General features: G+C 44.9%; 1 protein-coding gene across 6 annotated transcripts in view; it reads right to left on the bottom strand.

The window, feature by feature from the left end:
* Nucleotides 1-26,264, bottom strand: part of nadsyn1 (NAD synthetase 1) — a 120,466-nt gene that overhangs the window by 9,775 nt on the left and 84,427 nt on the right. For 5 of the 6 annotated variants that reach the window (XM_088370100.1, XM_088370101.1, XM_088370099.1 and 2 more), the window contains 8 exons: nt 21,858-21,989; nt 10,908-10,979; nt 8,276-8,400; nt 8,125-8,173; nt 7,905-8,007; nt 5,254-5,422; nt 2,141-2,276; nt 1,619-1,725 (listed from right to left, as the gene is read on the bottom strand). In XM_088370100.1, coding sequence (XP_088226226.1) covers nt 1,619-1,725; nt 2,141-2,276; nt 5,254-5,422; nt 7,905-8,007; nt 8,125-8,173; nt 8,276-8,400; nt 10,908-10,979; nt 21,858-21,989 — 893 coding nt within the window. The remainder of the gene's footprint in view (nt 1-1,618; nt 1,726-2,140; nt 2,277-5,253; nt 5,423-7,904; nt 8,008-8,124; nt 8,174-8,275; nt 8,401-10,907; nt 10,980-21,857; nt 21,990-26,264) is intronic. The other variant, XM_088370103.1, reaches the window with a different exon arrangement.

The raw sequence follows: 26,264 nt of genomic DNA on the forward strand, positions 1-26,264 counted from the left end.
TGAGGGAAATTTATTCGACAAAATCCAACACCAAGAACAGACATGAACGAGCAACAACAGGCTAAATGATAGGTATGCTAGCGTGACATGAACACAAACGAAGAGCTGAGAACGGGCCTGACGTAACATTCAGAGTTATTCAAAAAACTGTCACTCCAATTCATTAAATCCATCGATCGTCCTTTGTCAACAATGGGTGCGCGCCGCTGACGGCGCTTGCACTTCAAAATATTCCACAGGCCCATATAACGATATATAAATGATATATCAAGTAACTATTATATAAGCAATAATATTATCAAACCATCTGTGTCTGAGAGCTCCATAGAATAGGACCAGGCGTGCATAAAAGCCATGTCCGTCAACCGTCCCCGGACAGCCACCCGGCCGAGCACCGGCCCCAGACTTCCATCCACAGAGGTTAAAGAGAGCTCTATAGTATGTAAAAGCGTGCGTAGAAGCCATAATAGTTTTTCAAACCCTCTGTGTCACTCCAAATCATTAAATCCTTCAAACTCTTCGTCCTGCGTGTCACTTACAAACAAAGCCACTAATGATGCCGGTAGTACGTGGGGCCCTTCGTCATCTTCATCATCCCGTGATCAATCTTTGGCCTTTTTGTGAACAACCACCGCGCCGCGCTGCTGACGTCACTTGCAATTCAAATTACAGTAATCCCTTGCTACGTCGCGGTTCGTTTATCGCGGTTTCACTTTTTTTTGGGAGAAAATATTTGAAAAAAGTTCACATATAAGTCGCTCCTCAGTATAAGTCGCCCCCCCCCACCCAAACTATGAAAAAAAAAAAAACGCGACTTATAGTCCGAAAATTACGGTAGTGTTTCTTAACCTGGGTTCGATCGAATCCTAGCGGTTCAACGAGTCGGTCTCAAGGGTTTGGCAGAGCCTCCGCCGCGGAGGTCCAGACACACATGACTGATCTTGTTAATTCGTGATGACACATATCGGAACTCATCTCTCAAAAGCAACAGCAGAAGTCACACTGATTTGCAGGTACATATGTAATTTGTTGTGAGTTCATGCATTGTGTGTTGGTTTTGTTCTTTGAACAAGATGATGTTCATGCATGGCCTATTTTGTGCACCAGTAAAAAAACATCAATGGGTTGAATTTGAAAAAAAACATTTTATTTTTCACTAAAGAGGGATTCGGTGAATGCGATGAGTTAATGTTGCTGATTACTTGAATTGAATATTATTTGCTGCTGTTATTTAATTTAATATTATGTATGTTTATTTTATTGTATTTTTTTCAGCATAAGATGGCAGTTGGTCAAGAATATTTATAGTTTAAATAATTATAATTTATTTTTTAATTTCAGGCAAAGTGATGCACATTGAATCTGTTCTGTTACAGACTAAAAAACTATTTTATTAATAAAGTTATTCTTTATTGTATGTCGATCTTTCTTTTTTTTTATTTCTTTTATGTTAATAACATGGGGGGACGTAAAATGTTTTCTTCTCCCTAGGGGGGGCATCACAGTAAATGATCGAGAAGCACTGGCGTAGAAGAAGAGCGAGGCAATGAAGGCTGCAAAGGTCACATTTTAATAGCATTAACCCACTGCCCATTTCCATAGCAAAAGCAGTTATTACCTCTCATCTACATTGGCTGAGCCAAGCACCAGTAAGCCCCCTGGTTTTCCTCGACTCCAGAGACTCAGTTGGGCGAACAAATAAGCCAGGACCATCCTTACCCTTGCCTATGAAAACATTGCATGAGCTTAAATATTTAGTATGAAGGTCCTCAAGGATAAGCAGTGAGTTACAACCAGGGTTATCGTAGTTATTGAGTTTAAATTATAGTTTTAGTTTAGTTTTAGTTGGTTGTGGTATTAGTTTTCATTATTCAAAGAATGTGTTCTATTTGTGTGCAAGATTTAAAAAACACCATTGTAAGTATTGTTTTAATTTAAAACTTGTTTATGATACCAAGTAGAGTACCCCAATTAAATAAATCTAGGATGGGTTGTATGACAAATTGCTAACGTCACAAGTTGATTTGTGGCTTGAAAACCTTGAGAAGTATTAAGCCTGTTTTCGTTAACTAAAATAATCTTGGTTGCAACACAATATCTGCTGGTAAAACATGTAATGCTGTGTGATTGAATGACGAACCTGCACATTCTGCAGCGCCAAGTTTTCCCTGTGACTCCCTCCATTGGCGAGGAATTGAGGCCACCTTCTAGTGACCATTGAGAAGATACCCAGAATGCCTTTTACCGCCATGTCTATATTAATGTTCATATGAGTGCTAAAAAAACAAAGAATTCATAAACAGTTAATTTCTTAAATGCTATGGCAACAATTGTAGATTGTATAAATAGTCATGTCCGGATTCCTCTCATGCCTTGGATGTGTGTCAACATAATACAGAACCTGTTTTTTCAAGTTGTTGATACATTTGGGCAAGAGGCGAGATAATCTAAGGGCTGATATATGTTTTATTAATCAGAACATGAACATCAAATAGAAAAAAAAATAAATGTTGTATTGACTGAATCTGCAAATTCAGATATTGCCCAGCAATAATGGGACATCGTGAGTCGGTGGGGAGAATACATCGAAGAAGATCTCAATTCCATCGACACGCAGTGGAAGCAGGGCCTGGAGATTCTGAGGTGGACTCTCGAATCTCTGGGGTCAAAGTGACCGAGGTAGTTAAAAATCTCCTCGGAGGCAAGGCCCCGGGGGTGGATGAGATCCGCCCGGAGTTCTTAAAGGCTCTGAATGTTGTGGGGCTGTCCTGGCTGACACGCCTCCACAACGTTGCGTGGAAATCGGGGACGGTGCCTCTGGATTGGCAGACTGGGGTGATGGTCCCCCTTTTTAAGAAGGGGGGACTGGAGGGTGTGTTCCAACTACAGAGCAATCTCATTCCTCAGCCTCCCTGGTAATTTCCTGGACTGCAAGTGGGGAGGTGTTCCGGGCGGGCGGGCGGGCGGGCACGCACGCACGCACGCACGCACGCACGCACGCACGCACGCACGCACGCACGCACGCACGCACGGACGGACGGACGGACGGACGGACGGACGGACGGACAGACAGACAGACAGACAGACAGACAGACAGACAGACAGACAGACAGATAGATAGATAGATGGCCCAGCAATATCACTTGGACTAAAAAAAATTTAAAAAAAAAACTTTATATATTAATGTAAATTAGCTCATTTAAGCCAGGAGCGCATTATCACATTTCAACCCTTGGAGCCAGGAGCGCTGTTACACATCTCTCCCTTTAAAACCTGGAATGCAAATGTGTCTTATGTTTGTGGACATTTCCTTCTCGATCTTGTTGCCAATGAAAGGCATCAGAATTAACACGTGACAGTGCTCTTGGCTCATAGAATTTCCAGGATTTTTTTTTCGAGCATGTTAGATGTAGGAATTTCACAATTAGGTAGAAAACTCTTGAGGTCTTTGAACCAGGGGAAACATTATATCGTTGCTTTTTCTGAATGGGGACTTTCTGCTCCTGACCATCGTTGCACGAAAAGCCCGCCCAGCGCTGTATTGTAAGTTTTCCTGAAAACAGAGCTTTCTTAACAAGAATTGTGATTGAATTGTGATTTGTGGCTAAAAAGTATGTTTGTGTACAACGCGGAAGAATGTTTTGACGAATGGAGGAATAATTTTAATTGAGGCTGTTTCAAATGCAACCGTCCCCAGCGGTAAAAGTAGAATTTTTAAAAATTACACTGAATGTTTATAGAAGTAAAGGTTGATGCGAAAGCCACGTGTAATTTGATCACATTACCCCAATATAAGCCAATTTACATTGGCTCCCGGTCCATTTAAGATGTGACTTCAAGGTTCTTCTATTAACCTATAAATCATTGCATGGCTTAGCGCCTTCATATCTCGTCGACCTAGTTGTTCCTTATGTTCCGTCTCGTAACCTTCGTTCGCAAAACGCTAGTCTTTTAGTGACACCGAGGGCCAAGAAAATGTCTGCAGGGTCTAGAGCATTTTCTATTCGGGCTCCAGAGCTTTGGAATGCCCTACCAATGTATATTAGAACTGCTACCGCAGTAGAAACATTTAAGACACGTTTAAAGACACATTTCTATCCCTCTCCCCATCCCCCCGGCTGGGATGTGGTTAGGTGATACCCAAGCTGACAGCGGCTATCTGGATTCTCGTGGACGAATTCAAAATGAGGGATCTGCAGCGGATTGCCCTCCTCGAAGACACTGCCAGGACAATCGAGGGCACCTCCGGCAGCTCTTCGCTTTGACTTGGACATCCACCTTTTCATTGATTTTTATATTACGTATTATATGTGCCCTCTCAGCATCCATTGCAGCCTGGTGATCCTGAAAGGGGGATCCTTCCATCTGTAGTCCCTTCTCAAGGTTTCTCATTTTCCCCTGGTAGGGTTTTTTTGAGTTTTTCCTTGCCCTTTTGAGAGCTTAAGATCAGGGGATGCTTTGAGAATAATTGTCAATTGTTTGTCTATGTGAAGCCCTTTGAGACTGCTTGTGATTTAGGGCTATACAAATAAACTTGACTTGACTTGAGTTCTCCAAGGTTTATGGAATCATGTTTCTATCTGCTACAGGGGCTGACAATACTGCTGAATTTCCAGTAAAACATCAAGTTTTCGGGAGTGCTTCTAAAGCCACCTGTAGGTTTTAGAGGCGTGTTTTTCCAGGTGCTTTAGATCATAATGAGTTAAGGTAAATTAAGCTACAAGTGGTCTTAGATTAACGTTCTTTGTTTATACACATAAATGAAGCAGAGATTACATTGACATAGTTCTGTAATTTAACATGGATTGAATGTGAGGACCAGTTAGCATGTCCGTCTCACAGTTCAGAGGTAAAGGGTTTGATTCCGGCTCTGGCCTTCCTGTGTGGGGTTTGTATGTTCTCCCCATGCTTAAGAGGGTTTTCTCAGAGTTCTCCTGTTTCCTCTTACATTCCAAAAACATGCATGGTAGACTAATTGACCACTCCAAATTGTCCCTAACTGTGATTGTGAGTGTGAATGGTTGTTCCTCTTTATTTGTGCCCTGTGATTAGCTGGCCATCGGTTGAAGGTGCACTGGGCCTGCCACCTGAAGACGACTAGGATAGGCTCCAACACGCCCACGACCCTCATCAGTATAAAGCAGTTCAGAGAAAGATGATGATGATAATGATGAATGTGAGGAGATTCTGTCTCTCAAGTTGCACACACAAATGCTAATTTACAATACACAAAAGACCTTTGATCATGCATACCTCCCAATCTGACTGGCCAACTTTTTGGCACGGTCGCAAGTGTCTGCTGATGAGTTTTCACTGCCCATGTAGCAAGTAGTAAAGATATGACCACAGAGCTCCCTTGGCTGCTGAGGAAAGTACGTGTCATCCCCAATTAACCTGCGAACGTCTTCCAGTACCTGGTTATCTGAGAGGAGAAAGAGAGATCATTGGAAAGCATGACACAGGAAAGTACAGGGTCCGGCAAAATGATCTGACACATTTGTAGGTTTAATAAAATGCAAACAAATTAAAGAAATACATTTTTTTTTTTTTTTTCAAAAAGTACATATGCCATTTTCTTTTGTTTTGATGGTTTCATTTAATTTTCGTTTCATTTTCGAATAATCTTATTTTGGTTTTACCGCTGCCAGATTTTCTGGAGTTCTGGCGGTACGAGGTCAGCCGGTTAATTTTCGTTTCAATGCTGATCCACTGGCTCTGAAGTTAGTAACCCATAACAAGATGGTGTTTCGAGCAGGTACGGGATCACGTCTACCAAGTCTGAAGCGCAAACGGAACGCTCATTGTGTTGCAGTTACAGATTTGTCCTTGATAAACGTTTCCACAATGAAAGTGCGATGCTCGCCGGTCCAATTCATGTTAGCAACTGAAACGGAACAAAATAACATTATTCAAAGTCAGAGTCAAATTCGAAAATGAAACAAAAATTAAATGAAACGAACAAAACAAAATGGCATTATATGTACTATTCGAAAATAAAACTTTTTGTTTCTTTAATTTATTTGCATTTTATTAAACCTGCAAATGTGTTAGATTGTTTTGCTGGACCCTGTATATAAATACACAAACTGTTCATGAATAAAGAATGATTGTCAAAAACAGTGGTGTCCAAACTAGTTCTTGGGGGCCATTTGCGGCCTGTCATTCATTTATTGGTCTGCGACATGAAAAAGTACCGTATTTTTCAGACTATAAGTCACGTTTTTTTTTCATAGTTTGGGTGGGGGGGCTACTTATACTCAGGAGCGACTTATATGTGAAATTATTCACATATTTTTACTTCATCATTAACACATTACTAGTATAGTTGATCACTTCACATGTTATTTTCACTTTAAACCACATGAGGGCGCACTATGGCTGTGGAATAATTGGAGCCTCACTGACAATGAGTTTCATTCATTGACTTCTACAGTCAGGAGATTTAATGATTTGAAATGCCACCCTACCCCAAATCAAAGCACGGCTGAATAACATAAATAACATGGAGAATTATATATTATATAATTATATAAGTTTTTTTCCTCTTTATTGTGCATTTTATGGCTGGTGCGACGTACTCCGGAACGAGTTTTAGTCCGAAACATACAATAATTACTATATTTTCCGCACTTAAAAGCCTTTAATTTTCTCAAAAACCAAAGGTGCACATTTTGTGTAGACCGAATTCCAAAATCGGTAAATGTTGTGTGGCTGCCGTGTTTAGTGTGCAGTGTCAGGGTAAGTCCAAAATGTAGACGTAATATGTAGACCCAATGAACCAATCAGAGGACATTACATTGTAAAATACGTAGACTAGGGCGGTAAACCAATCAGAGAACTGTACGTAATACCTACATACCTCCATCGCCATTGATAAATAAATACTTTTGTTTGTGCAAAACAAACTGCATTAACACCCTCTGAAATGGCATTGACAAAGAAACATGCTTATGAGGCATAATTAGAGCTTTCTAGAAAGCCGGGATCATTGCAGAAGAGCAATGTGACAATGTCGAGAGGGAACTTGCCATGTTTAATGGCAAACTTGCCCAACTGTTTAATTCAGATACAGAAGACAAGGACTTGGATGGATTTGCGTATGACTATCGATTAACAATAATGTGAGTACAGTACAGTACATGGTTAAATAGTAGAATAAAGTGCAACTGAACTCATACAACTTCCGTGACGCGTTTTTTCCCATTTCTTTTTTCACCGTAAATCATGACATGTATTGCCATGTGAGCTCCCGTAATAATGCGGAAAATATAGTAACTAAAAATGACATTTGACACAAAAAGCTAGAGGTAGGCAGAGTGAGAAGGAAGGGTGTCAAAAACAGATTTCACTCCTCAAAATAAATTGGTTTATATATTTTAGAGCCTTTATAAAGAGGCATAAAAAATAATAAATTATGACTAAAATAACACAAATTCTCTTCAGAATACTATGGTGAATTAAGATTTCAAAAGCAAAATGTTTCTTCCACTATCTGCTCTGTCTGATTTATGAAGATATTGCAGTAATCTGTTTTAAAAAAGGTTATCTTATGACAGTTTGCTCTATTGGGGGTTTCTGAATGGGCAGATGGAATTTGGGTGGTATTTAGTGCAATGATGGATCTTGTCCAATGGGATATACAGGGCCGCAGGAAACCCCCAAATTTTGAGAACAAAACTGCAAATATATCACCTTGCAACAGAAAGCTTATATTTTGCAGTTTATGAACTAAAATACAATAAAATGCAAACAACAAATAAAAGCTTGCTTGAGTTTACCATATTTAATAAAAGTCAAACTTTAAAGTGGCCCTTACATTATTCCATTTTTCTGTATGCAGCCCTTTGGACACCCCTGGTCTCAAGTAACACAATTTAGAATGCATTGAATGAAAATCTACTTACTGCCATTTTCTATTGCCTGACAAACCAGCACACACATAGAGTAGACAATACAGGCAACAGAGGAGCTATCAACTCCTCCACTCAAAGGCAACAGAAAGCCTGCCTAAGAGGTAAAATAAAATCATCACATATAGTACATTGATATTACGCAATCGAATTGTTTGTTGACAGGCAAAGTAAGATGTCATTTGTCAACATTTAATTGGGCTTTCAATCTTACCTGTCCACTCCTCCTTAGGTAGTCCCATAGCCAACAAGCTGGCCCAAGGCTGGAAAAAAAAAACAGGAACAGCGGGGGGTTTACCTGAACAGCGGGGGGTTTACCTAAACAGCTGCACATCACATTCAAGTACAAAACTCATGTTGTTTACCTGATTTCTTCTTCTGGCGTAGGCAAGTGCCATGTTATCGCTTTGTGGGTGGGGAAGAGGATGTCATCATTACTGGATAGAGAAAAGTCAACTTTGATCCTATAGCATGGTTTGAATTCACTTCCCTAGACCAGAGACACAAAGAACAACATTATTATTATGTACAGAAAGTGTCGTTTGTCTTTGATGCAAAATGTGTCACATTTTAACTGTTACGTAAAACATGCATTTCATCCCTGGTTCCACTGCAAGGACATACTTCAGATTTTATTCGTGTTTTTGGTCTTCTGGTCTCAAATTTGAAAATGTGATTTGCAATCATATGTGCTCTTAGATGTTGTCTTTTCCTACTGCTGTTAAAACTACCACTCCTAAGTACAGCCATCTGACTTTTCTGAAAAAAAGGAGTGCTGCAAAGCTGAATATAAGTGGAAAGAAAGACAAGGTGCATGTAAAGTATTGATTCTGTGATTAAATCCCCCTTGGACTGTTTGCACAGACTCTTCCCCAAAAATTAGAATAGATTCAATATATTCAAGAAATAGATTCCTGCAGTTTTTCAATGACAAAATTGCTGCAGCTAAGGCTCTTATTTCAAACAACAGATTTGACCCCTCTGTTGAATGTAACACCGCCAAACGACGGCTGAATTCATTTGAAGCTGTTTCCTTTTTCAGAGGGTGTGTTTTGCTAGATTAAGCCATCTTGTTCCCTTCATGAATCTGTTCCTCTTCACTTTCCATTCTTAAAGCAAAAATAATTGGTAACATCTTTAACAATTAATTTGAGACTACAAATCTTTGCGGAATGAATCTATGTGACATACAGTATTGGCCCGAATATAAGACAACCCTGATTATAAGACGACCCCCTCTTTTTCAAGACTCAAGTGTGAAAAAATACTTTTTGAACACCAAATTTAATTTTTATACAGAAAATAATTACAGTACATCTGAAACAAATGATCCTGTCGAGCTCTTGAAAGCGGCTGCTCTGAGGACCATGGAAAGCTTTTCTCCGTACATTACACTCTGTGACACCATATTTCACAGCCGCTTTGCAATTGGTTGAAGACTCTGACTCAATTATCACCATCATCTTGAAGTTTGCATCATAACTTCTCAGCAGCTGCTGGTTAACCTGGCCGATCTTCGACCCACTTTTCTCCAGATTGTCGCTACGGTTCTTATTTCAATGCAAAAACCACCGTCTTATATTCTGGCCAATACGGTAATAGGTGACAATTTTCCAATATTTGTAATCTTTTAGAATTTAAATTAATCAATGATAATAACAATGATGTACATAATAATAACCAGACAAGTCTTAAAAGACCGGCACCCATAGAGGGCCTTAAGGACGATTTAAATAAGCAAAGCCTGTGGGAGAAATTCAACAAATGTGATTTTTTTTTTTCCTTTAATACACTATAATTTACCCTGCACTATGGGAATATATCAGAGAAATAACGGCATAAAATAGACTTTGAGTGACGAGAGAACTTAAAAACTCATGTAAGTTCTGTGGAGGTTGCTTCGGGAGTACGGGGTGCCGAGCCAATTGATAAGGGCGGTTCGGTCCCTGTATCAACGAGGCCAGAGTTTGGTCCGCATTTCCGGCAGTAAGTCGGTTTCGTTCCCAGTGAGGGTTGCCCTTTGCCACCGATTCTGTTAATATTTTTTATGGACAGAATTTCTAGGCGCAGTCAAGGCGTTGAGGGTGTCCGGTTTGGGGTCCTCAGCATCGCGTCTGCTTTTTGCAGACGACGTGGTGCTGTTGCCTTCTTCAAGCCGTGGTCTCCAGCTTTCACTGGAGTGGTTCGCAGTCGTGTGTGAAGCGGTCGGGATGAGGGTCAGCACCTCCAAATCCGAGTCCATGGTCCTCGGTCGGAAAAGGATGGAATGCCCTCTCCGGATCGGGGATGAGATCCTGCCCCAAGTGGAGGAGTTCATGTATCTTGGGGTCTTGTTCACGAGTGAGGGCAGGTTGAAGCGCGAGATCGACAGGCGGATTGGTGCAGCGTTGGCAGTAATGCGGACTCTGTACCGGTCTGTTGTGGTGAAGAGAGAGCTGAGCCAGAAGGCAAAGTCACAATAAACTAATAAGTACTTGATGATTTTGCAATTTTGCAACTCTGCCACCAAGTGGTCGGAGTTAACCACTACAATGCTCTATTAACCTGATTTTAAGTGGAGAAGTGGCCGGGAGTCTTATCTACCCATTAATAAAATAAAAATAAGTTGACAAGTTGGGATCCTACGTCATTACTGTCAATGACAAGCATTCCCGTCGCTGGCATATGAAGAGTTAAGAAGGGCGACTAGGGAGTGCATGCCAAATACAGAAAAATCATACATTAACAGGGTTATCCGGGATGCATTGGCATTTGGCTCTTCTGCCTCCAGTTAACACCTGCCGTCATCATGATGTCGCCATGAAGGGGCCATTCTCCCAAGCACACACAATCTCTCTCTCTCTCTCTCTCTCTCTCTCTCTCTCTCTCTCTCTCTCTCTCTCTCTCTCTCTCTCTCTCCCCCCTCCTCATTCATGCCAATGGTGAATATACTGAATGTGAAATTGTGATTGTGAAAAGTGTAATATTGAACTAAAACAGTTCAAAAAAGTTACTCACCAGCTGAAGCTGACAAGACTCTCCTCTATAGCAGCGCACATCCTCTAGGTCCAGAGTGGCTGTGATCACCTCCTAAAAACAATGAAAATTACTGCATTTGACATAAATTGGCATTTATTCTTAATAACATTTGCAGTTAAATTTGTTCTTTCCAAAGAGACGGTTGTAAGGAAACCTCAGTCAGTTTTAAGGAATTAACAAGATTTCCGTATAAAATTATCATAAAATGCTGTTCTTTCATTAATGCCATAACCAGACAATCACAGATTTACTGTAAACCAGGGCTGTCTAAACATTTTTCAATGACATACATACTACATACCGTATTTGCCGGTGTATTGGTCGACCTTTTTCGATCCAAAATCGACCGAAAAAAATCGACCTCGACTTATACACCGAGTCATAAAATTTAACTTCGTATTCATCGCTTCAAATGTGATGGTAACCAAGGCCGTTTCTCATGCATCTCATTGTGCGTTGCACTTAGAAAATTTGAACCGGGCGGCGTGCGCGAGTGCGCGGCCCGCTGGAAGTCGAATGAGGCGCCGCGACCACCTCCGCGGTGCTTATAAACAGCCGATCCGCTCGGCGGGGGCTATTTTCGGCCACTTGGCTCGTGCGCACGGCCTCCCGGATGTGCCGGGCGGGTGCGCGAGCTCGCCGGCCGCTGGAAGTCGAATGAGGCGCCGCGACCACCTCCGCGGTGCTTATAAACAGCCGATCCGCTCGGCGGGGGCTATTTTCGGCCACTTGGCTCGTGCGCACGGCCTCCCGGATGTGCCGGGCGGGTGCGCGAGCTCGCCGGCCGCTGGAAGTCGAATGAGGCGCCGCGACCACCTCCGCGGTGCTTATAAACAGCCGATCCGCTCGGCGGGGGCTATTTTTGGCCACTTGGCTCGTGCGCACGGCCTCCCGGATGTGCCGGGCGGGTGCGCGAGCTCGCCGGCCGCTGGAAGTCCAATGAGGCGCCGCGATCTCCTCCGCGGTGCTTATAAAGTGCCGATCCGCTCGGCTTGGAGCTATTTCCGGCCTCCCGTTGGTGCCGGGCGGCGTGCGCGAGCTCGCCGGCCGCGATCTCCTCCGCGGTGCTTATAAACAGCCGCATGCGCACGGCCTCCCGGAATTTGAACACATTTCGTCAATAAATTTCGCATATTGAATTTTGAAGTTTAATATAATGCAACAATTGAGCTCGACTTATACAAAGGATATATCATAAAATCGTAAATTTCCGTCGAATTTTAGGGGGTCGACTTATACACCGAGTCGACCTGTACACTGGCAAATACGGTACATACATACATACATACATACATACATACATACATACATACATACATACATACATACATACATACATACATACATACATACATACATACATACAGACCAGGGAGGTGCGGTCAGAGGAGGCGTGGCCTCCCTTGCCATCATGAAAAGGGGGGAAAAACAAATTCAATTGTTTTTATAATAAAGTAACTTTCCTTTTCATTTTAGTAGTTTTGTATCATTTTGAACCAAAACCGCTGAATTTTTACAGTTATGTTAAAACCGAAGACGAGTCGCTCGGAGGAGCCAACTTCCTGCCTTGCCTCCACTGAGGATTGCGTAATCACACGGCTGCCTATTCTGACAGGCAATGCAGTTAGACTGAACTGCTGTCTGTCTCTATGTCGCTGTTTAAGTGTTCAAACACTGTGGCTATATTACCGTAATTTTCGGACTATGAGTTTTTTTTTCATAGTTTGGTTGGCGGGCCAATTTATACTGAGGAGCGACTTATATGTGAATTTTTTCACAAATTTTCAAAATTCAAAAAAAAAAAAGTTAAACTGCGATAAATGAACCGGGATGTAGCAAGGGATTACTGTAATTTGAATTTCAAGTGACGTCAGTGGCGCGGCGATTGTTTACATAAGGGACAAAGATTCGATCACAGGATGACGAAGGGCCCCACGTACTACCGGCATCATTAGCGGCTTTGTTTGTAAGTGACACGGAGGACGAAGAGTTTGAAGGATTACTGCTAAACGTCAACAAGACCAAGGAAATTGTTGTTTACTTCCGGAAGGGTCACACCCAACACCTGCCGCTGACCATACGGTGCTGTGGTGGAGAGGGTGAGCAGCACCAAATTCCTGGGGGTGCACATCAGTGAGGACCTCTCCTGGTCCGCCAACACCGCGTCACTGACGAAGAAAGCTCAGCGCCGCCTGTACTTCCTGCGGAAACTCAGGCGAGCATGTGCTCCTCGGGCAGTCCTGTCTACATTCTACCGTGGCACCATTGAGAGCGTCCTCTCCAGTTGTATTGCTGTCTGGGGTGGTAGCTGCACTGAATACAACATGAAAGCCCTGCAGCGCATAGTGAACACGACTGGTAAGATTATTGGTGCTTCACTCCCCTCCCTGAAGGGTATTTACGCCTCCCATCTCGCCCGCAAGCCGGCCACGATTGTGAGTGATGTGAGTCACCCTGCTCACTTTTTGTTTGATCTTCTGCCCTCTGGGAAGAGGTACAGGAGCCTGCGCTCCCGCACCGCCAGACTCACCAACAGCTTCATTCTCGAGGCTGTTAGGATCCTGAACTCTCTTCCCCCTTCTGCGTAGCGTCCTGTTATTTGTTTATTTATTCATCACTCTTATTTATTCATTGATTGTGTCTTCTTGTTTTATTTTTCTTGTGTTGTTTACTTGTATGTAGATTGTGAACTATGTCTTGTCACCGTGGAATAATGGGAACGAAATTTCGATCTCTTTGTGTGTCTTGGCATGTGAAGAAATTGACAATAAAGCGGACTTTGACTTTAACTTTGACTTAATGATTTGGAGTGACACAGAAGGTTTGAAAAACTATTATGGCTTCTACGCACGCCCGGTCCTACTCGACTGAGCTTTCTTTCAAAGTCAAAGTCAAAGTCAGCTTTATTGTCAATTTCTTCACATGCCAAAGACATACAAAGAAACGGAAATTTCGTTCCCTGCCATCCCACGGTGACAAGACATGGCACACAATAGACAATCAAGTAAACAACAGCGTGCTGAATAAATAATGAATAAATAACACAACAAATAAATAAGAGGAGCAAAAAGGAGCAAGTGAGCGTACAGCAAACATTCCAGAAAATAGCGCAAAAGTGCCGCACGCTACGCAGAAGGGGGTAGCGAGTTCAGGGTCCTAACAGCCTGGAGAATGAAGCTGTTGGTGAGTCTGGTGGTGCGGGAGCGCATGCTCCTGTACCTCTCCCAGAGGGCAGAAGGTCAAACAAAGAGTGAGCTGGGTGACTCACATAACTCACAATCGTGGTTGCCTTGCGGGTGAGATGGGAGGTGTAAATGTCCTTCAGGGAGGGGAGCGAAGCACCAATAATCTTACCAGCCGTATTCACTATGCGCTGCAGGGCCTTCAAGTTCTGGTCAGTGCAGCTACCACCCCAGACAGCGATGCAACTGGAGAGGACGTTCTCAATAGTGCCACGGTAGAATGTAGACAGGACTGCCCGAGGAGCACATGCATGCCTGAGTTTCCGCAGGAAGTACAGGCGGCGCTGAGCTGCCAGTGTTTGCCGACTAGGAGAGGTCCTCACTGATGTGTACCCCCAGGAACTTGGTGCTGCTCACCCTCTCCACCACAGCACCGTCGATTCAATCACCTCCGTGGATTGAAGTTGGGGGCTGGCGCTCGGCCGGGTGGCTGTCCAGGGACGGTGGATGGGGCTTGGACATGGCTTTTACGCATGCCCGGTCCTACTCTACGGAGCTCTCTTTCACCTCCGTGGATGGAAGTCGTAGGCTGGCGCTCGGCCGGGTGGCTGTCCGGGGACGGTGGATGGGGCTCGGACATGGCTTTCACGCACACCCGGTCTTATTCTATGGAGGTCTCTTCCACCTCCGTGGCTGGAAGCGCCACCTCCGGGGATGGAAGTCCACGCCGCCACACACCTGGAAGTCGACGCCAGTGCTTGGGGCCGTGTGGTGGTGAACTATTTCTGTTATAGTTATTTGATATATTTTATTTCGTATAGCAACTTGTATATGTTTTTATCGTTACAGTTCAGTGCTTGTTGGCTCGTTGAACTCTTGTTTTGTTAAATAAAGAGACGTTTACAAACCCACGTCTTTCCTTGTACTTTGCTAACGCTGTAATTTCGTTACATACTAGATCTGTGGAATAACGACGAGGCTGACATCAGGGCGCACGCGCGGTGTTGTTGACAAAGGACGAGGAATTTGATCGATGGATTTAATGATTTGGAGTGACACAGATGGTTTGATTATATTGCTGTTTATGTACTTTATATGTCGTTGTATGGGTCTGTGGAATATTTAGAATATTTAGACGTCAGCGGCGCGGCGCATACGCGGCATTGTTTCCATAAAGGACGATCGATGGATTTAATGAATTGGAGTGACATAGATGGTTTTATAAAGGTGTTATTTATGTAATAGTTATTTGAATAACTCTGAATGTTACGTCAGGCCCGTTCTCAGCTCTTCGTTTGTGTTTATGTCACGTTAACATACCTATCGTTTAGCCTGTTGTTGCTCGTTCATGTCTGTTCTTGGTGTTGGATTTTGTCGAATAAATTTCCCCCAAAATGCGACTTGTACTCCGGAGTGACTTGTATATGTTTTTTTTTTTACGTTATTGTGCATTTTATGGCTGATGCGACCTATATTCCGCAGCGACTTTTAGTCCGAAAATTACGGTAACTAATTTCCGTAGTTAAGCTGATGTATATAATATCTAGTGTTTTTTTTTGCAATCTTTAACATCGTGTTTCTTTAGATGAACAAAACGGCTTTGAAACGAGACCTTACGGAGGCAGCGAAGAAAAAAATCTCCAGCCTTATGGCAGGGGCCGCTAGTGATCCTGGGATGCTTCATGCGCCCACCTGTAGAATAAGTGACCTCCAGTTCAAATTTACAGTGAACAACTGAGGAGCAGTCGTCAATTTATTTCGTTTTACATTCGGTTTTTGTTTTTGTTTATACAGTTTGTTTTACAATGGAGGATTACATATCCAAACGATTTTCAACTATGGATTTTTGGTCGAAGCAGGAGGTCATCAGTAAAGGAAAACCCACTCCGGAGTTAAAAGGTTTGCTTCGGACAACGGGACTTCGGAGCATGTCTTTTCAAACGGAGTGGTACGCACGATCGGAAATTAAATAATGAATAAGCCACTCTAGAGCAGCGTTGCCCAACCTTTTTTGTGACTCGATTAGGTGTCGGACAAATTTTACCGGGGGGGGGGGTGGGATCACGTCAGTGCCTCCCCAGTCATGAACCTCACCGCACATCACTGATACATACATACATACATACATACATACATACACATATAGGATGGGGTGGGCAACTTACTAGAAATTAGGTATCTAGGCTTGACTTTAGTGTATTAAAGTTCAAAAAATCAATTTAAAGTGGTGCCATCCATCCATTTTCTATACCGCTTGTCCCAGCGGTCATCAGGCAGTAGGCGGGGGACACCCCAAACCGGTTGCCAGCCGATCGCAGGGCACACTGACACGAACAACCATCCGCACTCGCACTCACACCTAGGGGCAATTTGGAGCGCTCAATCGGCCTACGAAGCATGTTTTGGGGATGTCGGAGGAAACTGGAGGTGCCCAGAGAATACACACAGGGAATGGGGAGAACATGCAAACGCCACACAGGGAGGGTGGGAGGTGGAATCGAACCGGCACCCTCCTAACTGTGAGGCAGACGTGCTAATCAGTGCGCCACCAAGCCGCTCAGTGAAATATATTGTTGAATATAAATAAAGACAGCAGTGCAATCATCACAGCTTTCCATAAATGGATCTTTGTTGATTTTTTCAAAAAACGCTTCGGTAGCTCATTCTCAGAACAGCAGCTTCAGATTTCTTCGTGGACATAAGATTTACAGTACAATGATAAAACAAAAAAGGGTTAACTTGGACTGGTAAACTTTTTATTTAGTTATTTAAGGTCGATTATTTTCTGCACTATAAGGCACACTGGATTATAAGGCGCACCTTCATTGAATCTTATTTTTGACATTTTTTCATATATGGGGCACACCGGATTAAAAGGTGCATTGAATAGATACTATTGCATCAAACTGGGGTTGTGTTATGCATCCACTAGATGGTGCTGTGCTAAAGGGAATGTCAACCCAGTCGATGAGGTTAAGAAAAATTCCAACTACCATTCCATATGAAAGTGATACGGTTTGGCTTCTTACTTGGTCCAGCAACCCCACTCATTTTTGATGGTCATAAACTTTCTTTAGTTTAAAAGAAAAAAGCGAGTGGGCGTGTTAATGCGTGATGCGTTGATTAGCTTCTTAGCTTTGGTGCTGGGTTTGTGTATGTCCAGCCAAAAAGCTGCGGTGAGGGGGTGTGGTCACTGGCTATTGCGCATGTGATTGCCTCCCGACAGGCTTACCTGTATGTCAATTAAGCAAAGGGATGAAACTGATGAGGTTTGGCTTCTTACTTGGTCCAGCAACCTCACTCATTTTTGATGGGATGAACTTTCTTTAGTTTAAAAGAAAAAAGCGAGTGCACGCATTGATGCATAATGCATTGATTGGCTTATTAGCTTTAGTGCCGGGTTTGACGTGCTGCCGTGAGGGGGCGGGTGCGGTTCACTGTGATTGCTTCCCCAGAGGTTTACCTGTATGTCAATCAAGCGATGAGATGAAAGTGATATGGTTTGGCTTCTTACTTGGTCCAGCAAGTCATAAACTTTCTTTAGTTTAAAAGAACAAGCGAGCGTGTGCATTGATGCGTAATGCATTGATTAGCTTGTTAGTTTTGGTGCCGGGTTGATGTATGTGCAGTCAAAAAGCTGTAGTGAAGGGGGTGGGTCTGGTTCACTGTGATTGCCTCCCAACAGGCTTACCTGTATGTCAATCAAGCAATGGGATGGATTCTACTTTGGATTCTCTGGTTTCTATTTTTTTTTTTAAATGTCAGGCGATCGACCAGTAGTAGCCTATTTTCGATGACGCCCCTGACCACGGTTGCCATAATGCTGAAAGCAATGCGACCTTGTAATTTACTGGTCGTACTCAAACATACTGAAACATTTTGGCAGAGTGCTGTGTATAACCAGTATGGATAAGCAAATTCATCAGTTGATCCATATATAAGACGCTCTGCATTATAACGCGCACTGTGGTTTAATGAATAAATCACAAGTTTTTAAGTGTGCCCTAAAGATAATACAGTATTACGCTTAACATCACATCTATTAACGTTCGTTTGAAACGGTTGGCAACATTAACATACTAATCTGGACTTAATAACAGAAGTGCGTCCATCCATCCATCCATCCATCCATCCATCCATCCATCCATCCATCCATCCATCCATCCATCCATCCATTTTCTTCCTCTTATCCGGGGTCGGGTCGCGGGGGCAGCAGCTTTAGGAGGGACTCCCAGGCCAGTTGAGAGACATAGTCTCTCCAGCGGATCCTGGGTCGTCCACGGGGTCTCCTACCGGTGGGACATGCCTGGAACACCTCCCCACCTGCACGAGCCACCTCATCTGGTTCCTCTCAACGTGGAGGAGCAGCGGTTCTACTCCGAGTCTCTCCCGGATGACCGAGCTTCTCACCCTATCTCTAAGGGAGAGCCCGGACACCCTACGGAGAAAACTCATTTCGGCCGCTTGTATCCGGGATCTCATTCTTTCGGTCACAACCATTAGCTCGTGACCATCGGTGAGGGTAGGAGCGTATATCGACCGGTAAATTGAGAGCTTTGTGTTTTGGCTCAGCTCTCTCTTCACCATGACGGACCGGCACAGAGTCCGCATTACAGCCGACGCTGCTCCGATCCGCCTGTCGATCTCACGCTCCATCCTACAAGACCCCAAGATACTTGAACTCCTCCACTTGGGGCAGGATCTCATCCCCGATCCGGAGAGGGCATTCCACCCTTTTCCGACCGAGGAACATGGACTCAGATTTGGAGGTGCTGACCCTCATCCCGACCACTTTGCACTCGGCTGCGTACCACTCCAGTGAGAGCTGTAGATCACGGCTTGAAGAAGCCAACAGCACCACATTGTCTGCAAAAAGCAGAGATGCAATGCTGAGGTCCCCAAACCGGACACCCTCAACGCCTCAGCTGCGCCTAGAAATTCTGTCCATAAAACTTATGAACAGAATCGGTGACAAAGGGCAGCCTTGGCGGAGTCCAAGTGCGTACAATTTTCGTAAATTCTTCTGGTGAGTTTTAGCTGCGCTGCGTATGTAAATCAGGCCATCCAGATGCAGTAATGATCTCATGGCACTCGTGCTTAAAAGAAAACTTAAAACTTTCAACTAAAACCACACAAATATTTGTGCTTTCATGTTTCTAATGAACATAAATCCAAAGGTCACAGGACAGGGTGGGTGACAGTACTGCATGTGATTCTTGTTAAACTGGTTGACCTTTGGCGTCAATAACCTTAATCAAACATGATTTTAGGTGTCCACCTCACAGTTCAGAGGGTGCGGGTTCAATTCAACCTCCGGCCCTCCCTGTGTGGAGTTTGCATGTTCTCCCCGTGCTTGCGTGGGTTTTCTCCGGGCACTCCGGTTTCCTCCAACATCCCAAAAACATGCATTGTAGGCTGATAGAGCACTTCAAATTGCCCATAGGAGTGAGTGCGAGTACAGATGGTTGTTCGTTTCTGTGTGCCCTGTAACTGGCTGGAAACTGGTTCAGGGTGTCCCCCGCCTACTGCCCAATGATGGCAGGGATAGGCTCCAGCACACCCGCGACCCCTGTGGTCTGTTAGAAATTGACTGTAGTCACCAACAGATGGGACTTATACACTGTGAAAAAAACCTTTACACATTTAGCCTGTACGCAAATATTACACAGGCAGTGCATACAGCCTATTCTCCTGTGAGAACTTGAAGCCAGAAATTTGTTCAATGACACCAAATTTGCTAATCGGCAACCAGCTAAGGGCATTGCAGCCACAGTTCCTCAAATATTTCCTCTATATCAGGGGTCACCAACCTTTCTTAAACCGAGAGCTACTTCCTGTGTACTGATTAAGCCAAAGGGCTACCAGTTTGACACACACTTCTAAAATAGCCAATTTGCTCAATTTGGCTTTCACTATGTCTTATTAATGTCATTTCCAGTTCACATGTAAGTGAGATTTTAACAAGAATAGCAAAAATACAGTCAAACCTTGGTTTTTGACCACAATCCGTTCCAGAAGGCAGTTCGAGATGCGAATCGGTCGAATTCCGAATCTATTTTTTGCATTACAAATAATGGAAACATTTTTAATCTGTTTCAAGACAAAGAAAACCCCGCCTTTTTTAAGCATTTTTTCATTTGCGCACCGCCGAACGCGCAACCGTAGTGCGTCGCCCACCACGCAACTGCACCGCGCTGGTCACATCATTGTGACAGAGCCGTTGCTGAAATGTAGAAAATATTTTTAAAGTCGTGATGTACTTTCCAAAATTTAAGTGGACCTAAGTTCGCAGGGAACTTAATTTTGTCCGATCGCGCAACTGCAGCGCACTGCCGAACGCGCAACAGTAGCGCACCGCCGAACGCGTAACTGCGTCGCCCTGGTCGCATTATTGTGACAGGGCCGTCGCTAAAATTTAGAAAATATTTTTAAAGTCCTGATGTACTTTCCGAAATTTGAGTGGACCTCAGTGCGCGGGGAGCAGAATTTGGTCCGATCGCGCAACCGCAGCGCGCCGGGCACTCACTGTCGCATTGCTTTAAGAGCGTCTTTGTGTTTTAGGATGGCTTTACTGCTCCCACTTGCTTTCTTTGGAGGCATGATTAGGGGTTAATACAATCCTCAAAGTAACGAAAATACAATAACGAACGGAGTCAGCCGGCATCCGGGCGGCGCGGTCGGGTTTTCTCGGTTCCTTTCGGCTCTTCTCGCAAGGTTCAACCTCCATATTTTGATCGACAACCAAAGCAAAAAAATCTCGAATTTTTCGTTTGAATTCCGATTTGTTCGAGAACCGGGACGTTCGAAAACCGAGGTTTGACTGTATAATAAATAGATGCAGCTCACTGACAAGTGCCGCTATTTCAGCTAATTTTAGAACAGTCCTGTGGACGACTCATGCAGTCCTCACGGGCGACCTGGTGTTGGTGACCGCTGCTCTATATCATGGCCCGCTAAAGATCAGCTGAGGTACTGCCCATTCTTTATTATGCCATTTTCGTTGTGTGCATCATGTCCAATCTCTTGTCATAAGTGAGAGCTCACGGTATTCCTATTGGTTAAAGCCCAAGAACCCCTCAAAGGATGGCGTACGTAGGTTATGTCACACTGCAGCAAGATGAACAGAAATTCTGACATGCCAGAATTTTGTGGTAATGGTCATGAGCAATTCCAGTGGCTAGCGTCGAATTGTGGATTATCCCACAAAAAGAGCTCACTGTATTCCTATTGGTCAATGCCCAATAACCACTTGTAGGATGACGTAGGTTATGTTATACTATGCGGCATGACAAACATTCATTCTGACATTGCCAACTTCCGTAGTAGTGGTCATAAACCATTCCAGACGCTAGCATAGAATTGTGGATTATGTCACACTACACTGACTGCGATACGTCACGACCAACTAAAAATTGGTAATGACACACCAGGTTTGTCTGCGAGACGTCTGTAAACTCATTATCCGGCTACATTCGAGTCGTCTGCTGTCGGTATTCAATGGATGAATGACTTAGTTATGCAATCATGAAACTGTTTTGTTCAGTAGACATGATACCACAGTGGAACAATGTTTAACACCATTAGTAAAATGGTTCTGGATTTATTCTGGGTTCCTATTTCTGGGTTTCTCAGTAGACTCCAGCTTCTTCTATTAATCACAGTGAGTGTGAGCATAAAGAAATAAGTGAAGAATTGTTATCAAATCACACTTGAATAAATACTATTAACTCTTAATTTTCAGACTTACCACCTCAGTTAAAGAAAACTGTGCTCCATGCGCCACAATGCCCCCATTGACAACCACCATGGCACAACCATCATAATACAGTCTGTCTCCGTCACAACCCCTCTGATTTGCATACAAGTAGATACCGCCACTCTGTAAGTGAACCAAAAATACACAGAATGTAAATTTATCAATACTAGATTGATTTTAAATGCAACTCAGATTTTATTTCTAGGCATGTAGATCTGGATAGGAAACAACACAGTACACTGCATCACTTGTAATAAAACAAACAATTGAACCATAAAAATCTACAACTGCAGCTGAAGGCTATAGGTGTTGAGAGGTCTTGCCTCCTGCAAATGAGCAACTGCTCATCCAGGCCCCTCTGATGCACACTGAGCTCAAGCTTCGAGTCTTATTAAACGCCCAATGACCTTTTGAGGCAGACAGAGAGAGCGAGAGAGCGAGCGACTGAGATTCTTTATTGAATCCCCGGGGGAAATTCAGTTGCCAGCAGTATCTACGCCACAGGTGTCAAACTCAAGGCCCGGGGGCCAGATACGGCCCGCCACATCATTCTATGTGGCCCGCGAAGACAAATTGTGCATCAAAATGGTGTGTCATTACTAGAATTGCAAATTGTCTTCATTTTTAATATCTTTTTTTAAAAATATTTGACCAGTTTTTACTCGTCTGATTTGGAAACGAGTTATTTGTCAGCTTGTTTTGTAGCTTTTACTGTATATGATAAGAGGTGCTCATACATTTATTTGGGTTGACAGTCATAATGGCCCTCCGAAAGAAGCTATGACTACAATGCGGCCCGCGAAAGAAATGAGTTTGACACCCCTGATCTACACCAAAAAGTGGGCACACGAGAGGTTAATGAACAGATATGCAGTTGTTACATAACAAACAAAACATAACTGAAACCTGAAAAATATTATGAATTAATAATTAAATGCATAAATACTACTAAAAGTAAAAACCTTTTATGCAATGACCTTTACATGTCATTTCTACTACGTCACACAAACACTACATCCATCTGGTCCTGGTTCGGCCCTCCGGTCAAAATTTAGAACAGTGGTTCCCAAAGTGGGTGGTAACGCCCCCCTGGGGGCGGTGGAAAGATCTGGGGGGCGGTGAGGACGAAGGGGGCGGTAGGGGGGCGGCAGTCCGAAGTCGAAGTCAGAAGTTGAAGGGGGGCGACAGTCCGAAGTCTATGTAGTCACTACATAGACAGCATAGACTACAAAAGCAAAAACTCAGGTTTGTAATTTCAAACTTGTAATGTTCAGAATTTTATCGTATAATAAAAACCGCATTCTGGCGGTCAACATCATCTTGAGTTTAAGTCAACATGAAATTGGGGACTCGCCAGAACGCGTCGTGTTGTGTTGAGCTGGTTAGGGTGATGCATTCACTGATATATATTGTTACGAATGTACATATGTGACTTTGTACCTGTGTGTGCATGTGTGTGTGCACATATGCGTGTTCGCGCGTGTGTCATTGTGTGGGTGGCGAGGGTGGCGTGCCTTAGCCACCATTTTCAGTAAATGGAAGAAAATGAATACGTGAGAGGGTAAACTTGCTTTTCATACCTTCAATGTTGTTATTTTTGTCTTTAAGTAGGCCTATTTATGAAATGCGATAAAATGCAGTATTTTTTTGCAGCATACCAAATCTGGGGGGCGCTAGGAATTCACTGGGGAGCAAAAAGTTTGGGAACCACTGATTTAGAACCAAACTCGGCCCGCCACTCAAAAAAGGTTTGCCCACCCCTGGTCTAGCTTCATCCGATTTTCCAAAACCGTGCGACCCTCTTGAATATGAGTAGTTTGGAAGATGAAGGAATGATTAAATGAATAATATACAATCATTATAGAAATACCCCTCCGTGAGTCGGGGTGGACTCTCTTCCACTCTGGACCTTATCGTGGTGGAGGGGTTTGAGTGGCCCTATGATCCTAGGAGCCATGTTGTCGGGGGCTTCATGCCCCTGGTAGGGTCACCCATGGCAAACGGGTCCTAGGTGAGGGGCCAGACAAAGCACGACTCACAGAAGCCCCTTATGATGACTAAAAAATTGACTTCGTTTTCCCTCGCCCGGACGCGGGTCACCGGGGCCCCCTTCTGGAGCCAGGCCTGAAGGCGGGGCTCGAAGGCGAGCGTCTGGTGGCCGGACCTTTGCTCATGGGGCCCGGCCGGGCACAGCCCGAAAAGGAAACGTGGGTCCCCTTTCCCATGGGCTCACCACCTGTGAGAGGGGCCAAAGGGGTCGGGTGAAGTGTGAGCTGGGCCTGCGGCCAAAGTTACGGACCTTGGCGGTCTGATCCCCAGCTGAAGAAGTTGGCTCTTGGGACATGGAATGTCACCTCTCTGGCTGGAAAGGAGCCCGAGCTGGTGTGCGAGGCAGAAACGTTCCGACTAGATATAGTCGGACTAGCCTCCACGCACAGTTTGGGTTCCGGTACAAGCCCTCTCGAGAGGGGCTGGACTCTCTTCCACTCTGGAGTTGCCCACGGTGAGAGGCGTCGAGCAGGTGTGGGTATACTTATTGCCCCCCGGCTGGGCGCCTGCACATTGGGGTTCACCCCGGTGAACGAGAGGGTAGCCTCCCTCCGCCTTCGGGTGGGGGGACGGGTCCTGACTGTTGTTTGTGTCTATGCAACAAACGGCAGCTCAGAGTACCCACCCTTCTTGGGGTCCCTAGAGGAAGTGCTGGAGAGCGCTCCTTCTGGGGACTCTATCGTTCTACTGGGTGACTTCAATTCTAACGTGGGCAATGACAGTGAGACCTGGAAGTGCGTGATTGGGAGGAACGCCCCCCCCCCCCCCCCCCCGATCTGAACCCGAGCGGTGTTCTATTATTGGACTTCTGTGCTTGACACGAATTTTCTGTAATGAACATCATGTTCAAACGTTAACGTGCCCATGTGTGCACTTGGCACCAGGACACCTTAGGCCGCAGTTCGATGATCGACTTTATAGTCATGTCATTGGATTTGCGGCCGCATGTTTTGGACACTCGGGTGAAGAGAGGGGCGGAGCTGTCAAGTGATCACCACCTGGTGGAGGGTTGGCTCCGATGGTGGGGGAAGATGCCGGTCCGACCTGGCAGACCCAAACGCTCTGTGAGGGTCTGCTGGGAACGTCTAGCGGAATCCCCTGTCAGGAAGAGCTTCAACTCCCACCTCCGGCAGAGCTTTTCCCACGTCCCGGGGGAGGCGGGGGTCATTGAGTCCGAGTGGACCATGTTCCGCGCCTCCATTGTTGAGGCGGCCGACTGGAGCTGTGGCCGTAAGGTCGTTGGTGCCTGTCATGGCGGGAATCCCCGAACACGCCCGCGGTAAGGGATGCCGTCAAGCTGAAGAAGGTGTCCTATCGGGCCATTCTGGCCTGCGGGACTCTGGAGGCAGCTGACAGGTACCGGATGGCTAAGCGGAACGCGGCTTCAGCGGTGGCTGAGGCAAAAACCCGGGCGTGGGAGGAGTTTGGGGAGGCCATGGAGAATGACTTCCGGACGGCTTCGAGGAAATTCTAGTCCACCATCCAGCGTCTCAGGAGGGGGAAGCAGTGCAACATCAACACTGTTTACAGTGGGGATGGAGTGCTGCTGACCTCGTCTCGGGACGTCGTAAGTCGGTGGGAAGAATACTTCGAAGACCTCCTCAATTCCACCTACACGTCTTCCATTGTGGAAGCAGGGCCTGGGGACTCTGAGGCCGGCTCTCCAATCTCTGGGGTTGAAGTTACTGAGGTAGTTAAAAAACTCCTCTGTGGCAAGGCCCCAGGGTGGATGAGATCCGCCCGGAGTTCTTAAGGGCTCTGGATGTTGTGGGGCTGTCATGGCTGACACGCCTCTACAACATTGCGTGGACATTGGGACAGTACCTCTGGATTGGCAGACTGGGGTGGTTCCCCTCTTTAAGAAGGGGGACCGGAGGGTGTGTTCCAATTACAGGGGAATCACACTCAGCCTCCCTGGTAAGGTCTATTCAGGGGTGCTGGAGAGGAGGGTCCGTCAGGAGGTCGAACCTCGGATTCAGGAGGAGCAGTGTGGCTTTCGTCCTGGCTGTGGAACAGTGGACCAGCTCTACACCCTCAGCAGGATCCTCGAGGGTGCGTGGGAGTTCGCCCAACCAGTCCACATGTGTTTCGTGAAGTTGTAGAAGGCGTTTGATCGTGTCCCTCGGGAGGTTCTGTGGAGGGTGCTTCGGGAGTAGGGGTGCCGAGCCAACTGCTAAGGGCGGTTCGGTCCCTGTATCACCGATGCCAGAGTTTGGTCCGCATTTCCGGCAGTAAGTCGGATTCCTTCCCAGTGAGGGTTGGACTCCGCCAAGGCTGCCCTTTGTCACCGATTCTGTTTATAACTTTTATGGACAGAATTTCTAGTCGCAGCCGAGGCGTTGAGGGGGT

The sequence above is a fragment of the Syngnathus floridae genome, chromosome 3 (genome assembly GCF_059516105.1).
Source record: "Syngnathus floridae isolate MCC-2025c chromosome 3, RoL_Sflo_1.0, whole genome shotgun sequence".
Lineage (NCBI taxonomy): Eukaryota > Metazoa > Chordata > Actinopteri > Syngnathiformes > Syngnathidae > Syngnathus > Syngnathus floridae.